This window comes from Lolium rigidum, chromosome 7 (genome assembly GCF_022539505.1).
Source record: "Lolium rigidum isolate FL_2022 chromosome 7, APGP_CSIRO_Lrig_0.1, whole genome shotgun sequence".
Classification (NCBI taxonomy): Eukaryota; Viridiplantae; Streptophyta; class Magnoliopsida; order Poales; family Poaceae; genus Lolium; species Lolium rigidum.
The window spans coordinates 192,427,069-192,449,628 of NC_061514.1; the positions used below are offsets into that span (position 1 = coordinate 192,427,069).

The 22,560-nt window shown below is 50.1% G+C and overlaps 1 protein-coding gene across 1 annotated transcript; it reads left to right on the forward strand.

Moving 5' to 3' along the window:
* The first annotated feature begins 12,951 nt into the window (after positions 1-12,951).
* LOC124677489 (MD-2-related lipid-recognition protein ROSY1-like) lies at positions 12,952-15,734 on the forward strand. Its single transcript, XM_047213475.1, has 4 exons — positions 12,952-13,108; positions 13,205-13,306; positions 15,136-15,293; positions 15,448-15,734. Exons 1-4 carry the CDS (start codon positions 13,009-13,011, stop codon positions 15,553-15,555), a joined length of 468 nt encoding a protein of 155 aa, XP_047069431.1. The 5' UTR covers positions 12,952-13,008; the 3' UTR covers positions 15,556-15,734.
* The last annotated feature ends 6,826 nt before the right edge of the window (positions 15,735-22,560 follow it).

Sequence of the window (22,560 nt, forward strand, 5' to 3'; positions counted from 1 at the left end):
TACTCGGGGCATCGTCGATTTCTTAGGATTACCCATCCCGTAAGAAAGAAAGGAAAGCATTACGACGGTGAGGCTGATCACCGGAGGAAGCCTCCCCATCGTGATGGTGTTGATATATTTGGTATGGTCAAGGATCTAGATGTAATATTTGGAAAGGGTCCCGGCGGACGGTCCGTTTCGAATGACGCCGCCGGACACGCGCCCATGTGGAAGAAGAAATCTATTTTTTGGGAGCTAGAATATTGGAAAGTCTTAGAAGTCCGCTCTTCAATCGATGTGATGCACGTGACGAAGAATCTTTGCGTGAACCTCGCTAGGCTTTCGGGCGTGTACGGAAGACAAAAGATACACCGTAAGCACGGAGGACCAAAGAACGTTGGAAAGACCCCAAAAATCTGCATGAGAGAGTTAAAGGACGTCATTTATCCAGCCTACGCTCTTACAAAAGCGTAGAAGGAGATATTTTTTGAATGTCTTAGCAGTATCAAGGTCCCGTCCGGCTTCTCCTCCAATATAAAGGGAATAATAAATATGGAGAAGAAAACATTCCGTAACCTGAAGTCTCATGACCGTCACGTGATAATGACACAGCTTGCTTCCGATTGCATTGAGGGGGCTTCTACCGGAAAATGTTCGACCGCCCATTGTGAAGCTATGTGCATTCCTCAATGCAATTTCTCAAAAGGTAATAAACCCTGAAATTCTACCGAGGTTGCGTAATGATGTGGTCCAATGTCTCGTTAGTTTTGAGCCGGTGTTCCCACCATCCTTCTTCAATATTATGACACATCTCCTCGTTCACCCGGTCGATGAGATTTCCATTCTCGGTCCCGTGTTTCTACACAATATGTTCCCCTTCGAGAGGTTCATGGGAGTCTTGAAGAAATATGTTCATAACCGTGCTAGGCCGTAAGGAAGCATCTCCAAGGGCTATGGAACAGAGGAGGTCATTGAATTCTCGTGTTGACTTTATTCCCGACCTTAAGCCGATTGGTGTTCCCGAATCGCGGCATGAAGGGAGACTAAGTGGAAAAGGCACGCTAGGAAGGAAATCAATGATATGTAGGGACGGGATTTCTTTGACTCAAGCACACTACACAGCTCTACAAAGTTCCACCATGGTGGCTCCGTATATCGGTGACCACAAGAACTTTCTACGCTCCCGTAACCCGGCGCCGAACGATTGGATTAGACGTGAACACATGTCGACTTTCGGCGGTTGGTTGCAAAAACATCTCCCGAATAACGAAGATATTGAAGATCAGCCGTACTTGCCGGCCCGTACACCATCTTCGATCGTAGTGACTTTCCAAGGGTACGAGATAAATGGGAATACATTTTACACGATCGCCCAAGATAAAAAGAGCACCAACCAAAACAAGTGGTGTCCGCTTTGATGCAATAATGAATGAAGGCCCAAATGACACATATTATGGTTACATAGAGGATATCTCGGGAACTTGAGTATGGACCTTCTTTTAAGGTCCCTTTGTTTAGGTGCAAATGGGTCAACAAAACAGAGGCGGGGTTCGTGTAGACAAGTTGTATGGAATGACAACAGGGGATCTCAACAATCTTGGGTATAGAGACGAACCATTCGTCCTAGCCAAGGATGTGGCCCAGGTTTTCTATGTGAAGGATATGTCTAGCAAACCAAGAAAAAGGAAACATAAGGAAACAAATACATCAAACGATGAGCCAAAGCGCCACATAGTTCTTTCCGGAAAAAGAAACATCGTGGGAGTGGAGGACAAGACAGACATGTCGAAGATTATAATAAGTTTGATGAAATTCCACCCTTCGTAGTGAACATTGATCCAAGCATCAAGTTAAATGATGAAGATGCTCCATGGTTAAGGCCGAAGAAGATTAAATGATGAAGATGCTCCATGGCACAAATGAGTATCTCAACATGGCAATCAATTTCCCATTTATTTTTGTGTAATCATTTAACTCGTATGTAAGATATGAAAAGTGGAGATGTGGTTGGCTTTTTGTACCATATATATAGAGGAGATGTAGTCGTTCACGGGTTTGCAGTGGGAAAACTTCGAGGCGCAGCTTCCGAAGATGCCGTAGGGCATGTGCACCAACAACATCTTCGAGAAACCGCGCCACGGAGATTTCCCAACCCTTTCCCCAACACTATTAGAGGAGATGTAGTCGTTCAGTGGGCTTGCAGGAGGGACTCGAGGAGCAACTTCCGAAGATGCCGTAAGGCTTGTGCACCAACGACATCTTCGAGAAGTTGCGCCACGGGAGATTTCCCAACCCTTTCCCCAACACTCGTTAGAGGAGATGTAGTCGTTCACGGGCTTGCAGGGAAGGCTTCGAGGCGCAGCCTTCCGAAGATGCCGTAGGGCGTGTGCACCAACAACATCTTCGAGAAGCCGCGCCACGGGAGATTTTCCAATCCATGGGAATGAATCTCTGCTTGGCTTGTTGATCTCGCTTGGCAAGCCGTATCGATGCTCCTTTTATAGGCACAAGCACCGCTTCTACTCGACAGGCGTCGTGCGCTACATGCTTTATCTCATCGAGCAGAGGCGTCCACCCATGCGTTCTTATCCCGCCGACATCTTTAGTCCCGGTTGTACCCACCAGCCGGGACTAAAGGTTACCCACACGTCCTTATCCCACCGACAGCTTTGTTAGATGACAAAAAGGATCTTTAGTCCCTGTTGTACCCACCAGCCGGGACTAAAGGTTACCCACACGTCTTTATCCCACCGACAGCTTTGTTAGATGACAAAAAAAGGATCTTTCGTCCCGGTTGTACCCACCAGCCGGGACTAAAGGTTACCCACACGTCTTTATCCCACCGACACTTTTGTTAGATATGACAAAAAAATGATCTTTACTCCCGGTTGTACCCACCAGCCGGGACTAAAGGTTACCCACACGTCCTTATCCCACCGACAGCTTTTGGCGCCACCGCGTTCCCGCCTATTTTTCTTCCCGCGCTTTCCACCGCTTCCCGCCTCCGTCCTCCCGCCATTTTTTCACTATATATATGTTGGCTTGGCCTCCATTTACATATCACATCTAGACTCATATCCGCAAACCTCATCACCAGGTCACATGGCTTCCATCGTATCTCTAACCCTCCGGGAGGCGGAGGCGCTTTGCGCGTCGAACTACCCCTCGCCCGCCGGGCTACCGCGTCCCTACCGGCTGGTTGCCGAGCGTCGGAGGGGTACCGGTCCCTCCCCGTCCCTCTAGGTGTGGCGCGCGAGATGGCCATCACGAACCACTACTACTTCGAGCTCACGCCGCAGCAGCGGAGGAATCCCCGCTGGCATCCCGACTACAGCCCGACTTGGGAGAGCTTCTTCATCAATCGGCGTGAGAGGGCGCTCGCCGTGCACGAGGACGGCGGCCCGCCTCCTTCGAACTTCAACGGGGCCGGCCGTCGGCCGTGGTGGCGCGACCGAACTCTCCAGTGCGTCATGGCCCACCGTGGCCCCCGCCTGCGCTACCCTCAGTCCCAGCCCACGCGTGCTCTCCCGCCGAGGTTTGACTACCGCGACCCCGATGCCGCCGACGATGATGACGGCGACTACGACGACTACAAGTGGCGAGTACTATAGGGCTAGGCACGAGTATGACCGAATGACTCGAACAAGCCGAATCTGGCCATGTATCTTAATTAATTTTCAGCTTGAGCTAGGCACGAGTACTATAGGGCTAGGCACGAGTACTATCTGGCCATGTATCTTAATTAATTTTCAGCTGAGTTCTGTACTTTAATTCCACATGTAATCTGAGGGAAACTTTTCTCATCATCGCCGTCGCCACAACGACTTTATTGAAAATACAATAAAATAGATAAACAACTAGTCTAGTCGATCTACTCGTCGTCGGAGGTTGTCTCGGTCCAAATGTCGTCCCACCGAGGGTCGTTGTCGGCCCAAGTTGTATTCGGGTTATCGAGCTCGAACACGGCGACGGCCCGACGATGGCGCCCGTTGGACCTCGCGTTGTGCCCGGAGGTCAGCCGAAGAACGCGGCGGTGTTGTCGACGTCGCTGGGAACCGCGCCCTCCACCGGCGCATCAACTCCTCGTCGTGCTCGGCGATTGCGATCCGGCGCTGCACCCGGCGGTGGCGGCGACGGTCCTCGCTCGCCGACGAGGCACGGCGGCCGGCGCGAGGAACTCCGCCTCCTCTAGCGATTCGACGTCTGGGAAGTTCATGTCGCACCGTGGCCGCCGAAATCGCCATGCGGCCGCGTCGTAAGCGCGCGCCGCCAGCTCCGGGGTGTTGTACGTGCCGAGGGTGAGCCGGAAGCCACCGGCACGCATCTCGGCGCAGAACCCACCGCTCGGCCGCGCTCGGACGCCACGAAAACCGGACGAGCCGCGACGCGCGCGGCGGCATCCCGGCGACGAATGAACGGAGGCGACGGCGACGTGTGGTTCCCGCGCGCACGCGGCGCTTTATAGCACAGCGACGCGGCAAGTTTGGCGACAGGTGGCGCGGGAAGCGGCGGGGCGTGGCACGTGGAAGCGGCGGCGACAGTGGCGCGGGGAAGCGGCGGGGCGTGGCACGTGGAAGCGGGATCTACACGGCGCACGGCGGTGGCGGCGGGGCGAGGCACGTGGAAGCGGCGGCGACACGTGGCACGGGGAAGGGACACGTGTGGCGGTGGCGGTGGTGGGCAGTACACGGCGGTGGCCCGTACATGGCGGTGACGGTGGTGGCCGGGCGGTGGCGGTGGCGGTGGTGGGCGCACACGGCGGTGCCGACGGCGGCCGCACACGGCGGTGGCGGTGGTGGGCAGGCGGTGGCGGTGCGACGGGCCACTACACGGCGGTGACGGTGGTGGCCGGCGGTGCGGTGGCGGTGCGGTGGCTTTTTTTCATTTGAAATAAGGCGGGAATGAAATTTTTTAAAAAATTGGTTTGGACCCGGCTTGTATTAAAACCGGGTCTAAAGGCCTTTTTTGCGCGCGCAGCGAAAACGCAGCAAAAAAGGCTTTTAGTCCCGGTTTGTTTTACAAACCGGGTCCAGGGGTCTTGGACCCGGTTTGTAAAACGCACCGGGTCCAAAGGGGGGAGTATAAAGAAAGGACTTCGTCTCCGCGGCGATCAATCCCGCGGAGACGAAGCGCGCCCACGCCGCCAGGCTGCCCAACTGCCGCGCGCCCACGCGCGCCGCCGCCGCCGCCGCGCGCCATCGCCGCCGCCCTCCCGCCGCGCCCGCTCCGCCGCGCCCGCTCCGCCGCCGCGCCATCGCCGCCGCTCTCTCCGCCGCGCGCCGCCTCCGCCTCGCGCGCGCACGTCGGCCGCCGCCTCCGCCACCCTCCTCGCCGTCCGCCGCCACCGCGCCCGCCTCCGCCGCGCCCGCCTCCGCTCTCCTCGCCGTCCGCCGCCATCGCCGCCGCCGACCCCGCCGGCCGCCACCGCTCCTCTCCCTCCGCCGGTAAGCCTCCTCGCTCGATCCGGTTTTTTTTTTTTTCATTTGTTAGATTATAGTGTATAGTTAGTTTGTTAGAAAAATTAGTGTAGTTAGTTTGTTAGTAAAATTTAGTGAAAAAAAAAATAGTGTAGTTAGTGTGTTAGAAAAATTAGTGTAGTTAGTTTGTTAGTAAAATTTAGTGAAAAAAATAGTGTAGTTAGTGTGTTACAAAAATTAGTGTAGTTAGTTTGTTAGTAAAATTTAGTGAAAAAAAAATAGTGTAGTTAGTGTGTTAGAAAAATTAGTGTTAGTAAAATTAGTTAGAGAAAAGTTAGAAAATTAGTTAGGAAAAAGTTAGAAAAGTTAGAAAATAGATTCATTTGTGTCGGCCGCCCCCCGCGCGCGCCGACGACTTAGACCGTGGCGGTGCCGAGTCCGTAGCGGTGCCGCCGCGACATAGACTTAGGATCGCGAAATAGAGAAAGAGCGAGCGAGGAGGAGCGCCGAGTCCGTGGCGGTGCCGGCACCGCTCGGCGCCTCGCCGACGCCCCCAAAACAGGGTCGTGGAACGCGGCGTTAGTACAAAAGTAGTGAAGTTTTTTATTTAGCACAATATCATGTTTTTTATTTATATTAGTATACATATATGATTTGTTTTCGTAGCTACGATGCCGCGACAGCGACAGCCGGCGGGCCGTGGTCCGACTCTCACCGAGGAGATGGAGCAGATGGGGGAGGTCCGGGACTGGCTCCGCCGGGTGGCACCGGGAGGTCTTAGCTTCCGGGTCGCGCACCTTGGTGCGGAATCCGGGTCCCGTCGTCGACCCGGATATTCTATGGTGGAGGTCTTATGGGCCACGGTCGTTTCAGAGGGAGCCGGCCCCGCCGCAGGAGGTAGCTCAGCGCATTGCGGCGGAGGACGAGCACGTTCGCCGTTACATGTACGCGTTAGACAACATGTATAGGACCGGATGGAGCGTTATGCGGGGATCTCATGTTAGCTATGCTCCCGTTGTTGTTCCGTGGCTTTGGGGGCACACCCGGCCGCGGCTCGAGACCCGGCCGGCGCCCTCTAGGACCCGGTCTGCGCGGTTGAGTGGTTGTAGTAGTGATTGATATGTATTAGGGTTAAATAAACATGAACCCGATCTATGTATGCATGTAACCGCACTATCTCGCTTTTAGCACTATATTATCGATCCTTAGTTAAGAACTATACATATGTAACTCCATTTTCAGTTTTCTCGCATTATCCTTAATTTGATCATATGATGGTTCCTATGTATAGCTTGCATGTCGTTGTAGAAAGCATGGAGAGAGATGAAATTCAAGAAAATTTCATGGAGGAACTCATAGCAAACGGTACTCTGGATGATCGCGACGACGACGTTATTCCAGATGATGGCGGTGACGATGTCACCGCAACTTATTTGAATGACTCCGGTGAGGGAGCGGAGAATATTGAGGAAGAAGATCCTAGTGGCGCCGGTGAGGAACAAGATCATCATAATGGCTCCCGAACCGTAGTTATCACCGAGGTATATAAACTAATTAAGCCGCCGTTGATCGACTAGATGCATTAACTAATTAAATTGTAATCGACTATGAATTATTTCTTTTTTAGCCCTCCGGATCGAGCACTTCTTCCGTAAAGTCGAGGAAGCGAGGCCCGGCCAAAAAGTTGGATGACGGTGTTAGGCACGACATCACCCACATCGAAAATGATGGTAAACCGATTGCTCCGAGAAAGGTGCAAAGGCATTTATAGCTCAATGCGGAGTGCTTGTTAGGGACCACGTCCCGATCACCGTTCGAGAATGGCACAAGCCGAAGGGACTAGTGCCGTCTCGGCAGAGGAAGAAGGTCAAGGTCTTTATATCGATGATGTAGCCAAAAACAGCATTATGGACAAGCTCATGTCACATTTCAACATAGTACCCGAAGAGGGGGTGACGCCGAAAAGGCCAAGATGGAGCAGGCCCTCCGCGAGTTTGGCAAGAAGAAGATGGCCGAACTATTCAAGAGCCACAAGAAAAGATTGCGCCGCCTTATCAAGATAAAGAAGACTCCGGACAATGAGAAGGTAAAAACTCACCGGGAAGAATTCGTGAAGTACAAGACGGAGTCGAAGAATTTAAGAGAAGGTCGGAAATAAATAAGGCAAATGCTGCGTTGAAGCTATATCACCAAATTCCGGGTCCAGTGGATACGTGGCTAACCGTCCTAAGTGGCAGTGCAGCCGAGGCGGAACCGACCGCAGAAGGGATCAGATTAGGGACACACGGTTGGATCGAACGGTGCAAGGAGTGGTTCTACGGGATTGGGGGAACGTTGGATCCGTAAACAGGGAAGTGCATCTATAAGAAAGCTCATCCGAAGGTTCCCATTGATGCCCCGGAAAAAGCACATAGGGACGTGGAGGCGGGGTTGTTCCAGCCCGAAAGAGAGAACGATGAGCCGACACGCGCCCTTGGGAACAAAGAACACGGCGGACGAACACGAGGCACAGCAGGCTCCGTTCCGTGGAAGTATGGCTTTCCCGCGGAAAGGAAGAGATTTCCCGATAAAAGCCATGAGAGGAGGAAGGCAAGGGAAACAGACCGCCCGGCTAACTTAGAGGAGGGTATGAGCACCATGCAAGCCCAATTAAGCATGGTAACCCAAGTACTTACATCTCGTATGGCTCTGGGGCAGGCTGTAGATCCCGCACCGCTCAATGCCATCGCCCCGCCGCAATCTCAACCACACCGGAAAAGCAGCGTGGCTTCCTCTCAGCAGGTGGATAATGATGATGATGATGACCAGGTGGTCGAGCCTCCTCGCTACCCCCCGTGGATGATCTCACCGAGAGCCGTCCTTGTGAGCTGCATGTTAAAGTTTTCAACCTATCCTTCAAGGCGGCGGTCGGCATCCTCTTACCTACAAGGTCTTACCATTGCCGTTCGGTCCAAGACGACTTTGTCGTTGTGATGGTGGATGAAGTGATGAGCGCTTATGAGGGGTTGGTGCTTGAGCACCCCGCAGGTGAAGATGGGGAAATCAAAGAACTGGGAGAACCCCGTAGAACCACCGTGCAATGGCGGAAGGAGAACATTGTGTTTCCAGGTGAGAAGCCAACAAGCATGCCACCTCCGCCTCCTCCGCCACCTCGAGTCTCCTCCGCGTGATGATTCTCCCGTGCGCGATGATGATTCCCCTATCCATGACCAGCCTCGCTCCGCGTGAAAATACTCCGCCGCCTCCTCCTCCTCCTCGTCAGAGACTCCGCCGCCTCCACTTAAGCAAAAGAGGAAGCTGTCCGCGGCACCTCCTACAGCTCCGAAGAGATCATCAACTCCAATGAGGGCACAGACTCCACAGTTGTTACCACATGAGCAGACTGAAGAGCAAAAGGCGTTTCTTGCGCCGAAGAAGGTGTTTATTCGACCGCAGCACAGTGAAGCACTTTGCCGAGACGAGAATGAAGAGACCTGAGCCGAGAGCTGATTATGACCGCTCTCTTGGACAGCTCCTCTAGAGCGAGCAAATAAGCAAAAAAGTCGCACAGCCTTGGACAAGCAGGACATTCGAGCCGCACCCCACTTCATCGTGGAGCCATATCATGATCCGAGACGGCATCGATGATCGAACGGGCGGCTAGAGCTCGTGGAGCATCAGCTGAGTACGAAGATTACTATCCAACGGCTCAAGTGGTAAACACGTATAGATACGGAAAAGATCTCGTCAAACCCGGGCGAGCTCGCGCGTCTAGGGACTCGATGCGAAGGTTGCATGACCGGTACCCGAAAGCCTCGTCGAAGAAGTGAAACCTACCTCACGGTGTATCTTAGAGATGAGCATTACTTCCGGGGGAAGACGAGATAAACCTTGAGTTATGCGAACTGTTTCAGCTTATTCAATCAAGACGCCCTCGACAAAGCCGTCATCGCTTGCTACCGCTCGTAAGTGATTTATTTGTGTAATTAAGTTTGTAGCTCATTCATTTGCACTAACAATTATCCTCATTATATTCTTTGTGTACGCTATACATTTAATTATGCGTAATGAAGAAGCTGGAATACAAAAGAGGCAAGCTCCTACCGCTGGGTTCATAGACCCAAACACAGCTCATGAAGTTACGGTTCGAGACTTCGCCAAGGACACAGAGGACAACATCGTAATGTTTTTAGAGAAGCAAGCGGACAAAGAGGATATATTCTTTCCCTACAACTTCAAGTGAGTGTTATATATAACATACATTATGCTTGTGCATCTTCCACTTTATTCTCGTAATCATTGAGCTATGCTTGTGCAGTTTCCATTTTATTCTCCTAATCATTGATCTTCACCTTGGAGTCGTAAACGTCATGGACTCGAAACGTACAGTAATATGCGGAATGGGCGGACATGGCTGCCATCCTCCGTAGGTAGTTTCAATCAATTTCGTATTGGCATCTTCATCCGCTCTAATTCGAAGATATCATCAACTAATCAATTACTCATTTACTCATTATTTTTTGCCGGGCAGGGCTTGGAAACGGTTCATCAATACCGTTCCGGTGAATGGTGGAAACCGGAGCTTACATTTAGAGATTACCCCGTAAGTAGTACTATATATATAGCTATGTCCGTGAAACTTTATATATGATATTTACTTTCAATACGATGCTTGATTATTAGTTTGATCGAACTATTTTTTCGTAAAGTGTATGAGGCAGGAACAAGGGAATAACTTATGTGGATACTACGTCCGCACCTTCATGCGTGACATGGCTCTGTCCCAAGGGTGGGGATCCCCAAATACACCACACTCGTGTACAATAACAAATTTTCACAATTAATCTTAATTAGTACCATCTATTGTATTGAGTTCCATTCATATATTGATCTCCTTTTTTAAATATAGATGACACGCCTGCGGGACACTCTCATAACAAGCGGATCAAATAAAAGCAATTCAAGAGGAAATCGCGGGATTCTTTATTACCGAGGTCCTTACCCCATGTGGAGAGCACTATCGGAAGATCGTGACGGCGGAGGATATTCGTTCAGGAAAAGTTGTATTGTAAATATGCATGCATTACGTGTACTCGTGTTGACTATGTCGTCTACCGTTGACGATGTCTATATATATTCATGACGATTTTTTGTGGTTTCTTGAATGATATAGATATGCATTGCTGAAACTCGCCGCGGCAAGGGAAACAGATCGTTTCCGCCGCGGCGCAGAAACGCCGGTACAGCCCAAATCCGTGCCGCGCAGAGAAATAGCAATTCTTCCGCCGCGGCAGAAACATAGGCCCGGTTCAGACCACGAACCGGGACCAAAGCCCTTCCAACGCGAGCTCCCCGGTCGCACCACGTGTTGAGGCCTTTAGGCCCGGTTTATCTTTGAACCGGGACTAAAGGGTACCCCCTTTAGTCCCGTCTAGTTGGTCCCGGTTCGGGAACCGGGTCTAAAGGCCCAAATGGACCGGGCCTATTGCCCCGTTTTCCACTAGTGGTATTATCACAACAACATAAACTTCAATCGGAAGATTCATCATCCATTGAGACCATGTAAGAGTCACGGTCGATAACTTGATATCTCCCGCCTTCCGACTCAGCTACACCTTGGCGAATCACATGCTCATGCATGATAAACCACAAAAGATCACTATATTAGTAAAGATAACTCCCATTTTAGGGCTCGTTTGGCTGTTGGGCCAGAAATTCCCCGGGAAAAGATTCCCAGCCGGGAATAGACTGAAACACCGGGATTCTATTCCCGACCTCCGGACTAGGGGAAAAATCTCCCCGGGAAAAGGCCGGGAACCCGCCGGGATTCGAGTAACCAAACAAGTCCTTAGGGAGTTCACTTGGTGAAGAGACTGAAACATCGCCCAAGGTTTACACCAACCACTAGAACGAAGGTCGTGGTTTAAACCCCCCACAGCCACCCACCATCCAAAAAAGAAAAGAAGCTTGCGTCACCATGAACCAATACACAAGAATGCCAATTCTGCACGCCAAACTTGAAGACATAATTATATGCTTAATGAAAAATAGGGTAACATGGGTGAGTGTGGTTTCAATCAGACTATATCTCTATCTCAAAAAAGATCAGAATATATCTCAATTTTGATTTGTAACGTGAACGATACCATCGGGGTTAGTAGTACTATCGTTAATTACAAGAAGTCCACGATGGCACACTCCTTCTCGTGATTAACTGAGGCCGTCGGTACTCCGGCTCCACGTGTCCGTATCGTGACCCACCGACGGACGAATCTAAAAAGGACAGCGCTGAGCGTCCCCCGGGGGATCAAACCCCCGATCCCCCGGGTCCGCAGCCGTCAGATCGGGGTCAACCCTGCGCACGCGTCCGTCCGATCTACATCATGCACAGAAACCGCTTCTCCACCCTGCCACGTGGGTGGACCCCGCCATCCACATGAACCCAGATTTTCCAGGGAATCCCATCGCCATCTCCTACGAGCGCATCAACTAGCAAAGAAGTCCGGCGCCTCCACCGCCGCTTGCAGTAACGCCTTCGCCGCCGCTTGCAGTAGCTCTGCCACCGCTCGTAGCAACTCCGGCAAGGGCCAGTAGCACTTCTGCCTGCCACTAGCACCATCGCTGCTCTCGCTGACCAGCACCATCGGGCGCAGCACCTTCGTCCATGGCTCGCCGAACCGCCGCTGCCTATCGCAGGAACCACGACGAACCTTTGTAGCAACGCCACCAGCCCCTTGCAGCATGTAGGGCCACCCTTTGTAGCAAGGTCGGCCTCCTTTTGTAGCAAGGCCGGCCTCCGCTGGCAGCAACCGCCTTCGCCCGCTGTAGCAAGGCCGGCCAACGCTGGTAGCAACAGCCTATGCCGCTGGGAGCAACGCCAACAACCACCTTGAATCAAACTCGCCCGCCCTTTGTAGCAAGATCGGCCGACGGCGGCAGCAACCGCCTCCGCCGCCAACCCCTTGCAGCATGGCCGGCCGTCCTTTGTAGCCTTTGTAGCAAGGCCGGCTGCTAGCAGCAACCACCTCTTCCAACCGCCCATCTCTGCAGCTTGTCGATGGCGGCGACCGTCTCGACGAGATGAGCGCGGGGCAGCAGCGGGATTCGCAGCAAAGGCCGCGGCGCGACCTGCAGCAACGGCGCAGTCGCTTGTAGCAGCGCTTGAGGAGGCGGGAGAGGGAAGGATTGGGGGCGCCACGCTCGAGGAGGATCTATGGCGAGCTCGCGGCCTCACGGGAGAGACGAGGAGGAGGAGGTACAGCGGCGGCGGGTGGCCGTGCCGGTGCGATAGAAAGTAGCGGCGTATTTTGGTTGGGGAATCGGTGTAGTAGTACTGGACGCTAGGTAGAAGAGAACGATAGGATAAGGCTTGGGATGGGGGCCCACCCACGTTGTCCAGGCATGCTCGAGGGACGCGTGTCACGCTCGCGATGCGGTGGAAAGGAGCGAGCGATCCCCCGGCTGATCCCCAGTATTTTCCATCTAAAAAAGTCAGAACCGAACACGCAAGAAGAAGAAGAACTGACACGAACTCTCTTTATCCTCTCCCGACTTCTCTTATAAATCCAGCCCCCAGAAATCTCTCGCCTCACAAACCAGTCCTCCAGCTCTCCCCAAGTTCAACCCGACGACCATGGCGACCAAGCAGAGCCTCCTCGCCCTCGTCCTTCTCGCCGCCGCCGTCTGCGCCCTCCTCCCGTCGGCATCCGCCGTCACCAACTTCGAGACCTGCAGTGAGTGGCATCCTGCCCCCGGAAACCCTGGCTTTTCGAGCTGCTTCGGTTCCCCGGAGGTGAAAATTTCGCTAACGAACTTTTTGTGGTTTGCAGAGAAGGGCAAGGACTACCCGGTGAAGGTGACCGGGGTTGAGATCGTGCCGGATCCGGTCCAACCCGGCAGCCCAGCCACCTTCAAGATCTCCGCCACCACTGGTAAACTTTTCTCCGGGCGTAATTTCTTTATACGTTTATTATTTCCTCGCTAGCTGGTTATTTTGTTCTTCCATGAATTCGTGTACTAGTTACGGCGCTGGAAGAAATTAATCACTGGGAGTTAAAAATTTGTACTAGTATTGAACAGATTGGGAGAGCTACGCTTTCTAGTACTACTGACATTTAGGGATACAGGATTTTGCGTGTACTGTCATAGGCTAACCTTGCTTGCGGTTATTGGCACACGGTAATGAATAAAATTATTTTGCTTGTTTGGTTTTATTTAAGATTGGGATTTATGGCTTTGTTTCCTTGCCTCGTGGTTGCGACGGGTGAAGCAAGCTCTGTGTTTTAGCAAATGATTGCGTGATTTGGGGGTTTATTGTGTAGGATACAACGATTAGTGTGCTATCTAGTGCTTCAGAGAATTTTACTTTGAAAGTCTTTTCAGTTTCCCTTCAGTAAGACCGTCAGCAGTTCAAAACCACGGCTTAGGAGGTGATAATCTCTCAAAACCACGGCTGATAAACAAATTTGTTTTGTTCCATGTCTAAGTTTACAAGTTACTGCTCTACCACAGCTGAATTTGTTATTTTTGTTTCTTGAGTTGTGAGTTGAATTTGTGATTGAAACTTTCTGACATGTTAGGTATATGCTGTCTCTGTATACTCATTCAGAATTTTGTTACAACTTCTAGAATATGTTTTCGGTGCACCGGTTTCATGAGAACTATGGGTGCAAAGGATATGTTTTCCTATTCTAGTACATACCCAAGAGGTCGCTTGACACTAATATTTGCCCAAGATGAACGTTTTCTGTTATGAATAGCTCTCTCTAGATACCACATATTGGGAAAGGCATGTCAGTTGCTTCCTTCTACTTGCTCGTGGGAAGCAGTATTGGTTTCTCCACTGTAAAAAAAACAAGAACGTTGGACAGATAATGCAAACAATATGTACACATTGTATGGCTCAAGATTTTGATCCTTTTTCCTGTTCTCTTTCTGAGTCCTGTAATGTGTTGGCTAGTACACATACACCTTAACCACTGATTGCACGTAAGAAGCAATTTCGTCTTACCTATCTACTGCAAAAGGGAACTTCCAGTTTGGGTATTATGCATCAAGGAACACTGCTACTCCCTCCATCTTATGAAACTTGTCTTAGATTTGTCAAAATTTGGATGTATCTTGATATGCTAGATAGTGTTTAGATACATCCAATTTTTGACAAATCTAAGACAACTTTGGTGGGACGGAGGGAGTACTATTTCTACTAGTCATTTGATCCTGGCAACTGGCGAGTATTGGCAAATATTTCCGTTTATTTGGGTTATCTTTATGTTCACGGCCCTAGTATTAACATATTGAAGTGGCTAACTGAGTCCAGCATGTGGCCACAACTATCGTATCCTGATCATCCTTTTGTGATGCCAAATCAGAATTCCACTCATGGCAAACTATACTGCCATGGAAGGAATATTTGGTCATGAACCATACAACCATTGGGAACTGTATTCTGTTCTCTGCCAGTCATGCCAACTGTACCTTTGACTTGGTTCCTTAACATGATCTGTTAGTGGGCAGTCGTAGGGTCTTCATAGATCTTTAATTTGCTTGTTGGATGAAACCTTAGAAATCAACTCTTACGGATAATCAGTCTTTAGTGTTCCGTTTTGCCCATATGAGCTACGAGTGGTTCTCTGCTGTCCAGTTTACATCTTAAGGTCGTAATGCTTATCATGACTAAAATTTGCAACACATGATTTGTCTGTTCTCTTTCTCCATGTTGAACTATAGTTTGTAATTGCCTTTCCATGTCCTTCTGCAGATGAAACCATCACTAACGGGAAGCTGGTTGTTGATGTTAAATATTTTTTCTTCAATGTCTACTCTGAAACGGATGACATCTGTACAAAGACGACCTGTCCGGCAACTGCTGACTTCGAACTTGCTCACTCACAAACCTTACCATCATTCACCCCACCAGTAAGATTCCGTACATTGCACATTTGCTTCTGTTTCTAAATTATGATCTGCTCCAGTTTTGGGGCTTGTTGCAACCCTTCAGGAAATGACTGTTGTGCATCTAGGCTGCCTTCGATATTCTACTCACACACACGATCATTTTTTTCTGTCACAGGGTTCTTACACCATCACAATGAAGCTGCTGGGGGAGAACGATAAGGAACTGAGCTGCATCTCCTTTGGGTTCAGCATTGGCTTCCTCGCACCGATTGCCTTGAGCTGAACTCGCTTGAGCTGAGCACCGGTTTGCGTGTGGAAATAGATACCCATGGATGTAAACTTTAGAAACCTCTTTATCACCTAGTATATTTTCTCTGTACACTCTGCAACACTTTGTGTTCGACTACGACGTTTTTATCAAGAGTTGGACATCACAATAAATTGAAAATCTGGTGTAATGAAGTACTCCGTATTAAAGTCTGCTTGGTTCTGGCAACAGCTGCCACATGGATCTTGGTTTAGACCTACGTCGCTGTTTAGAAAATTCTCACATGAATGGTGGCCTGTTGGCATGTCCAGGCGTCCGGCAAAAACGCTGTTTCGGGCGCCTGTTTTGGGCGTACGCTGGTGCTGTGTATTTTTTTTAAAGAAAAAAATTGAGCCACAGGCCACCATTTTAGACTTCAGAGCGCCCGTGTGTTGCTATGGTTTCTCCATAAACTCAATTTGGCTCCTTGGTGCGTATGATCCCTCTACCATAAAAACATATTTTTAAGTGTTAAAAAATTTGGACAAAAAATTTACATGTATATCTCCATAATATATGTGTATTTATCAAGTTTCACGAAAAAATGATATTTTTTGTAGTCTAAGAGAAAAAGAGAAAATTTATCTTGTGACAAGTCTTTGTTTTAGCACCAGATTTTGTCTTTTTTACACACGCCACATGACATGTCGATTTTTTATGAAACGACTTTGTGAGCGTGTAGCACATGAAGATTTACGTACGAAATTTTTGTTTCATTTTTTTAACATTTTAAAATGTGTCTAACATGTATTTTAAAATAAAGGGAGCATACGCTCGATGTGCCAAAACATCACTCCCTGGTTTCTCCTATAATTTTGTTTCTCACTACACAACTAAATATACACAACTAAATATGATGCGTAAAAAATTAGTGAGTATAAAATATATATAATCACATAATGTTTCAATGCATTATTCATAAACTACCGAATCTGTCTCGAAACATGAAACATGATTTTACTCCGCTGTATAAATAAAGCTAAACATCTGAACCCATAAAGTGATGGGCTAACACCCTTAGAGCATCCCCACTCGTTGACGCTCCCCACGCCCAAATCCTGCGAAATTTTCGTCCGGATTGAACGAAAATTTAGCCTGGGGGCAGTATATTTCCAGTCGTATGCTCCCCAAGCGGCGTTTCTCGGGGAAAAAGAGCATGGTCCGGGGAGTCCGGACGAAAGAGGAGACACGTGGGCGTGGACGATTGGTTTTGCTCCATCCGGAGTCCCCGAGCACTCCCCGGGGGGTCGGGGATGGCGTGGGATCGCCGGATGAATTTAGGCCTAAATCCGGATAAAACGAGAACCTAGGGGCGCGACTGGGCCGTTTTTCGCCGTCCGGATGTAAAAAACGGCTAGTGGGGGGCTTATCAGGAAGACGAGTGGAGATGCTCTTACATAGGAGATCGAGGTAAACAAAAAGAACACAAGAATAACCAAACATGCCATTGAACTGTAGCTTGACGATGCAGCGCATCGCCATTGTCGAGACCGAGAAGCGAGAAGGTAACTAGGCTTCACTAGAGGCTGTAATCCGGAGAAAGTACCGATAATGGCGCCCCCAAGATGGTTACGTAATTCGCTCAGAAAAATCTTCGCACGCTTCTGGTATTTCGAAACCGCCCACTGTCCCTGAGCGAGGCTACCAAAACGTGATATGGTATTCCGATTCCCTTCCTAAATTCCTAAACCCAGCGAGGCAGAGGCTATTATGTCCAGTCCCGTCTGTGTCTGTCCTCCGGAGAGAACAAGTGGGACGGTGGTTTTTTTTTTTGAGAAACTGCGGAAGCTTTAGAGCATCTCCAATCGCGTTCCTCAAAAAGCGTCCGGCATAAATAATTTGGGGCACGTTTGAGACCGCGCCGGACAAAAAGAGATCAAAAATCTGTACAAAAAAGAGGCCCTTTCCAGCCGCGTCCCTCAAGCAGCGTCTAGATGCATGCATTTTAATAAAGGGGACCACCCCATGTGGAAAAAGTAGGTGAGAGAAAGTGTGGGGAAAGAGACTAGCATGTGGGGACCAGGGGCTGCATGCATGCATATGGGCTCTCATTTTGTGTCCGACGTCCCCGGTAGAAACTCTATACATAGAGTCTCTACCGGGAACGCCGGACACAAAATGAGGCTCTAATTAGCTTTGGGAGACGCGACTTGATAGCTTTTTTCCCCATTTCTTGTCCGCCGTCCCCCAAACGCCGTTTGGGGGACGCGACTGGAGATGCTCTTATTGCATAATGTTTCTGGGGATATAAAGGTGATCCGGTGGATCAATGAGCCATACATGACGATCAATGTCAAGACTGGTAGACATTTTAGCTAATCTATGAGCTTCCCCATTTGCTTCATGCTGTTCATGTCCGAAGACTGATTCCTGGAAACTTGATTTGTACTGAGAGGTGTCACGCAAGATCATACCATTTTTGCCATTATACATTTGACCATTAATCTCCTTCACCATCGTTAGACAGTCTGAAGCTATCATCACCTTCTGTAGATGCAGGTCTGCAGCCAAATTGAGTGCTTCTCTACATGCATAGGACTCCAGGAGTACTGGATCGGTAACTCCATCAAAGACCATAGCCGAAGCACCTACAAACACTCCCTGATCATCACGGCAAACAATTCCAACAGCACTTCTTGGCGCCGTTTTTGCGACTGCACCGTCGACATTCAGTTTCATGTATCCTCGTGGGGGTTCAATCCAGCGAGTTGAAAATTGCCGGGTCGCTGACATCTGTTTTGAACTCCCCGGGTGAGTCCAATCTAGCTCCGTTAAATATCGCGTGATGAAACAATGGGTGTGGAGAGAGGGTTTTGGAATTCATCTTCATGTATGGCCCTCCGTTTAGCCCACCAGATTGCCCAAAGCGTGACCAAAACCTGGATGAACTGTCTTTGACTCAGATTAGTGCATTTTTTCGATAAAGGGAATATATTAATATCAAAACGATACCAATTACACCCAGCCTCTGCAACAACGCACCATTCTAATGGCACTACGGATGCACACAGCCAAAAAAGAAAAAGAAAACTAAGAAACAAAAGTCCCGCTACAGTATCTCGGGCCTAACAACAACAATACATCCACCGCCAAGACAACACCTGAAATACAGAATCTCCAAAAACGACGCCTCCAAGAAGGGAACAGTGCGCTAACACCATCGTCGCCCGATCAACGATCTTAGGTTTTCACCCTGAAAATAGTCCCCGCTCTCAAAACAATGCCTCCAACAAGGTCATTGCCGAGCACAACCGAGTTAAGGCCGGACCTTGGGCTTTCACCCCGAAAGGTAGGACTCGAACTTCACCTGTGTTGTCGCCCCCACTTTCATACCGCTGCCGTGAAGCCCGGAACACCAAGCAAGTCCCTCAACAGACACGGAGACTTGAACCTCCCTTAGCTAGTCCTCCCTCCGGCCTTCATGAACTTCTCTTCTTCCGACTTTCATCATGGATCCATAGTCACTTGATGTCAACACGAAAAAGAGCTTCGCGCCGCTCCCTCCGGAACCAATCGGTCGGAATAAAAATATGGGTGCGCACGACCGAATACCATCGATCCAAGCAAACTCCGTGCAAAAAGCACCGTTACATTCGCCGGCGGAGCCTTCCGGAACTCAACACTCCGGCTAGATCACGAGTCCAGGCCTCCGGTAGGTCTTCCTCTTCACGCAAGAGAGACCCTAGGACCACCGCCTTTATTCAGGTCGGACCCCCACGTCGGCGACCATCCCGGGCTGGCCACTCCAACCCTCCACCGGCAACTCCGTCGCCGGCTTCCAAGCATCTCCATCTCGCCGTCGGAACGCGGTGATAGATCGATAGATCCACCACCACCAACCGCAGGCCGACCCTCTCCGGCGAAGAAGAGGGCCACCTCCACCGTTGTACCCAAGGCTGCTGCCCCGGGCGACCTCGTGTCGCGGGTGAAGCCCGAGATCGCCTCCACTCACCGGCGAGAGGCGGGGGGAAATTGGCGCAGGCCATGAGCCTAGCCGCCGCCCACCACCAGCCCCTACCGTAGTATTGCGGAGAGCCGACGGGAGGAGGGAGGCCGCAGCGCTGGCCGCCGCTGCCCATCCCAATCGCGCCGGCCGATCCACCAGGGGATAGCCGACGGGAGAAGGGGGCGCAGCGCAGGCCGCCGCCGCCCAACCCATCCGCGCGCCCGCCATGCGTCGAGGAAGGAGATCCGGCCGCCGTCCACCACGCGTCGACGAGGAAGGGCCCCCGCCGCCGCCACGCCCGGAGGGTCTTTGCCCCGGCGGCGCTACCGGCGGCGGCGTTTAGGGCTGGGGAGGCTGTAGGGTTACGGGACCTGCCAAAAATGGGGAGAATTTCACTTCCCGGCCTCTGCACCAACCAGGGATGCACACCGCCATTTGGCATGAGTACTAAGATTTTTAATCTTGATTAAGATTAAAGCATAGTCATCAAGATAAATTGCATGAGTACCAGGTCTAGCCTGGGCCTCAAGTATAAATAGGAACCTAAATTCGCGTCCATGAGAATTTGAACTCAGGTGCTGGGTTTGTACATCCACTTCCCCAACCAATTGAGCTAGGCTCAGATTAGTGCATAGCGACATCAACCAATGTTTTGGGTCTGGCGTCTCATCCATTCGCATCGAATCCACCAGATCATCATCCATCAAAGCCCAGACCGCTCTTGCCATATTGCATTCCACGAGAGAGTGGCGCCAATCATCCACTGGCTCGTTACAAATCGAGCAGGCTGAGGTAGTAGACATGTTCCTGACCCGTAGGCAGGGACGACCGTGCCAATCTCCAAGCAAAAAACCGCAGCTTGGATGGGACTCTCGTTTGCCACAGCTTTTTCCACTGGTTCTCGTGCTCTTCAGTACTAGATGACGCTGCTCTTCCCTCTAACCAGTTCTCACGCCTTTGGTTGGTTTCAATTAGCATTTTATAAGCTGATCGAACCGAGAATACACCTGTTTTCTCATAATGCCAAGCCCACACATCCTGTTGCGTAGTGTGACTTATTGGAATCTGCCTGATGGTTTCAACATCCATCGGTAGCATGTGGTGGTTCAGAGCTTGCATATTCCACGTACGAGTTGCTGCACATATAAAGTCCGAGACACGTTGGGGAGGATTTCGGCGACATGGGCATGGTCGCAGATTAAAGTCCCTCGGCAACCAATTATCATCCCACGCATTGGTTGATCTACCATCAGAGATGCGCTTTATCAAGCCTTGTTTCAGTACATCACGTCCTTCACATAGTGATCTCCAAATCTGAGAAGGGTTACTTCCAAGAGGTGCATTTAGAACATCTGTCAGTGGAAAATAAACAGATTTAAGCATACGTGCACTTAAGGAGTTTGGATCCATCAACACACGCCACACTTGCCAAGCTAGCAGAGCAAGGTTGAAGATCTCTATATCTCTGAAACCTAGTCCCCCTTTATATTTTGGCATCCCCATTGATTCCCAGGAAACCCATGCTGTCTTTCTTTCACCCTTCTTACTGCCCCACCAAAACTTCCTGATCAACGACGTGATATGCTGGCAAAGGCCTCGAGGCAGCTTGAAAAGCGCCATAGAGTAGGTTGGGATTGCTTGGATTACCGATTTAATTAAGATTTCTTTACCGCTACCCGAGAGAAGCTTCTCCATCCATCCTTGCAACCTCTTCCAGACCCTATCTTTCAGATATGCAAATGCTCCTTGTTTCGACCGACCAACATCCGAAGGAAGGCCCAAGTACTTCTCATTCAGTGACTCAGATTGCACATTCAAAATTTCTTTAATCTCCAGCTTCTTTGGTCCCGGAACCTTCTTGCCAAAATAGATTGATGACTTTTCGTTGTTCACTCGCTGACCCGAGGCAAAGCAATATTTATCAACAATGTCTTTAAGGCGAGCTGCTTCCCCTGCCAATGCTCTACAAAATAATAGGCAATCGTTGGCGAACAGGAGATGATTCACCCTTGGAGCAGTAGCAGCAACGTGGATGCCACCCAAGTCACCAGAACGCATTGCATCATTCAAGAGGCAAGATAAACCTTCTGCAGCTAGCAAGAAGAGGTATGGAGATATAGGGTCTCCCTGCCGAGTGATGCAAGGTAAACCTTCTGCAGCTAGCAGCCGAATTTTAAACGCTCTCACATGTACTCTCGAAGAAATGAGTTATCACAAACGGTACCATCATCTTTAACCAGTCGAGTGATGCAGTTTTTCTTTTTTCGGTTACTTGCTTTCTGGTGGAAAAATCTCGTGTTTTTATCACCTTCCTTCAGCCATTGCACTCTCGCCCTCTGCCGCCACATAACTTCTTCACGGAAACTAAGCTCCACAATACGTCGCTCAATCTTTTGTTCTTCATAAGATGGACCGACCCTAGCAGAATCTGCTCTATACGCTTTGAGGTCTCTTCTTAGCTTCCTCAACTCAGAGCGCACCGCACCGAAAGAGCTCAATCCCCACCCTTCAATTGCACCCGCAGTGTGCTTTAATTTATCATGCAATTCTCCAACTGATCTAGCTCTCCCAGTGTTCCATGCTGATTCCAGCATTGGTTTGAACTCCTCATGTGACTCCCACATAATCTCGTAACGAAAGAGTTTTTTGTTAGCTATCCTTCTATTCTGTGCTTCCATAGAATTGAGGAGCAAAATCGGTGAGTGATCTGATTTCGCCGCCGTCAGATGATGTACTATGGCCATAGGAAACCGAGCACTCCACTCTGTGGACGCCAAAGCACGATCCAGTCTAACTCTGCAGTATTCACCTCCCTGGACTCGCCTTTCAAAAGTCCAGTCAAGCCCTTGATAGCCGAGGTCAACCAGCTCACACACGTCAACACATTCCCGGAAAAGGTTTATCTGTGCCATATATCTATCATTTGGTCCAAACTGCTCTTCTCTTCGTAAAACTTCATTAAAATCTCCTATAGATAGCCAAGGAAGATCACAATCAGCCTTCAAGAACCTCATCATATCCCAGGTTCTAAACCT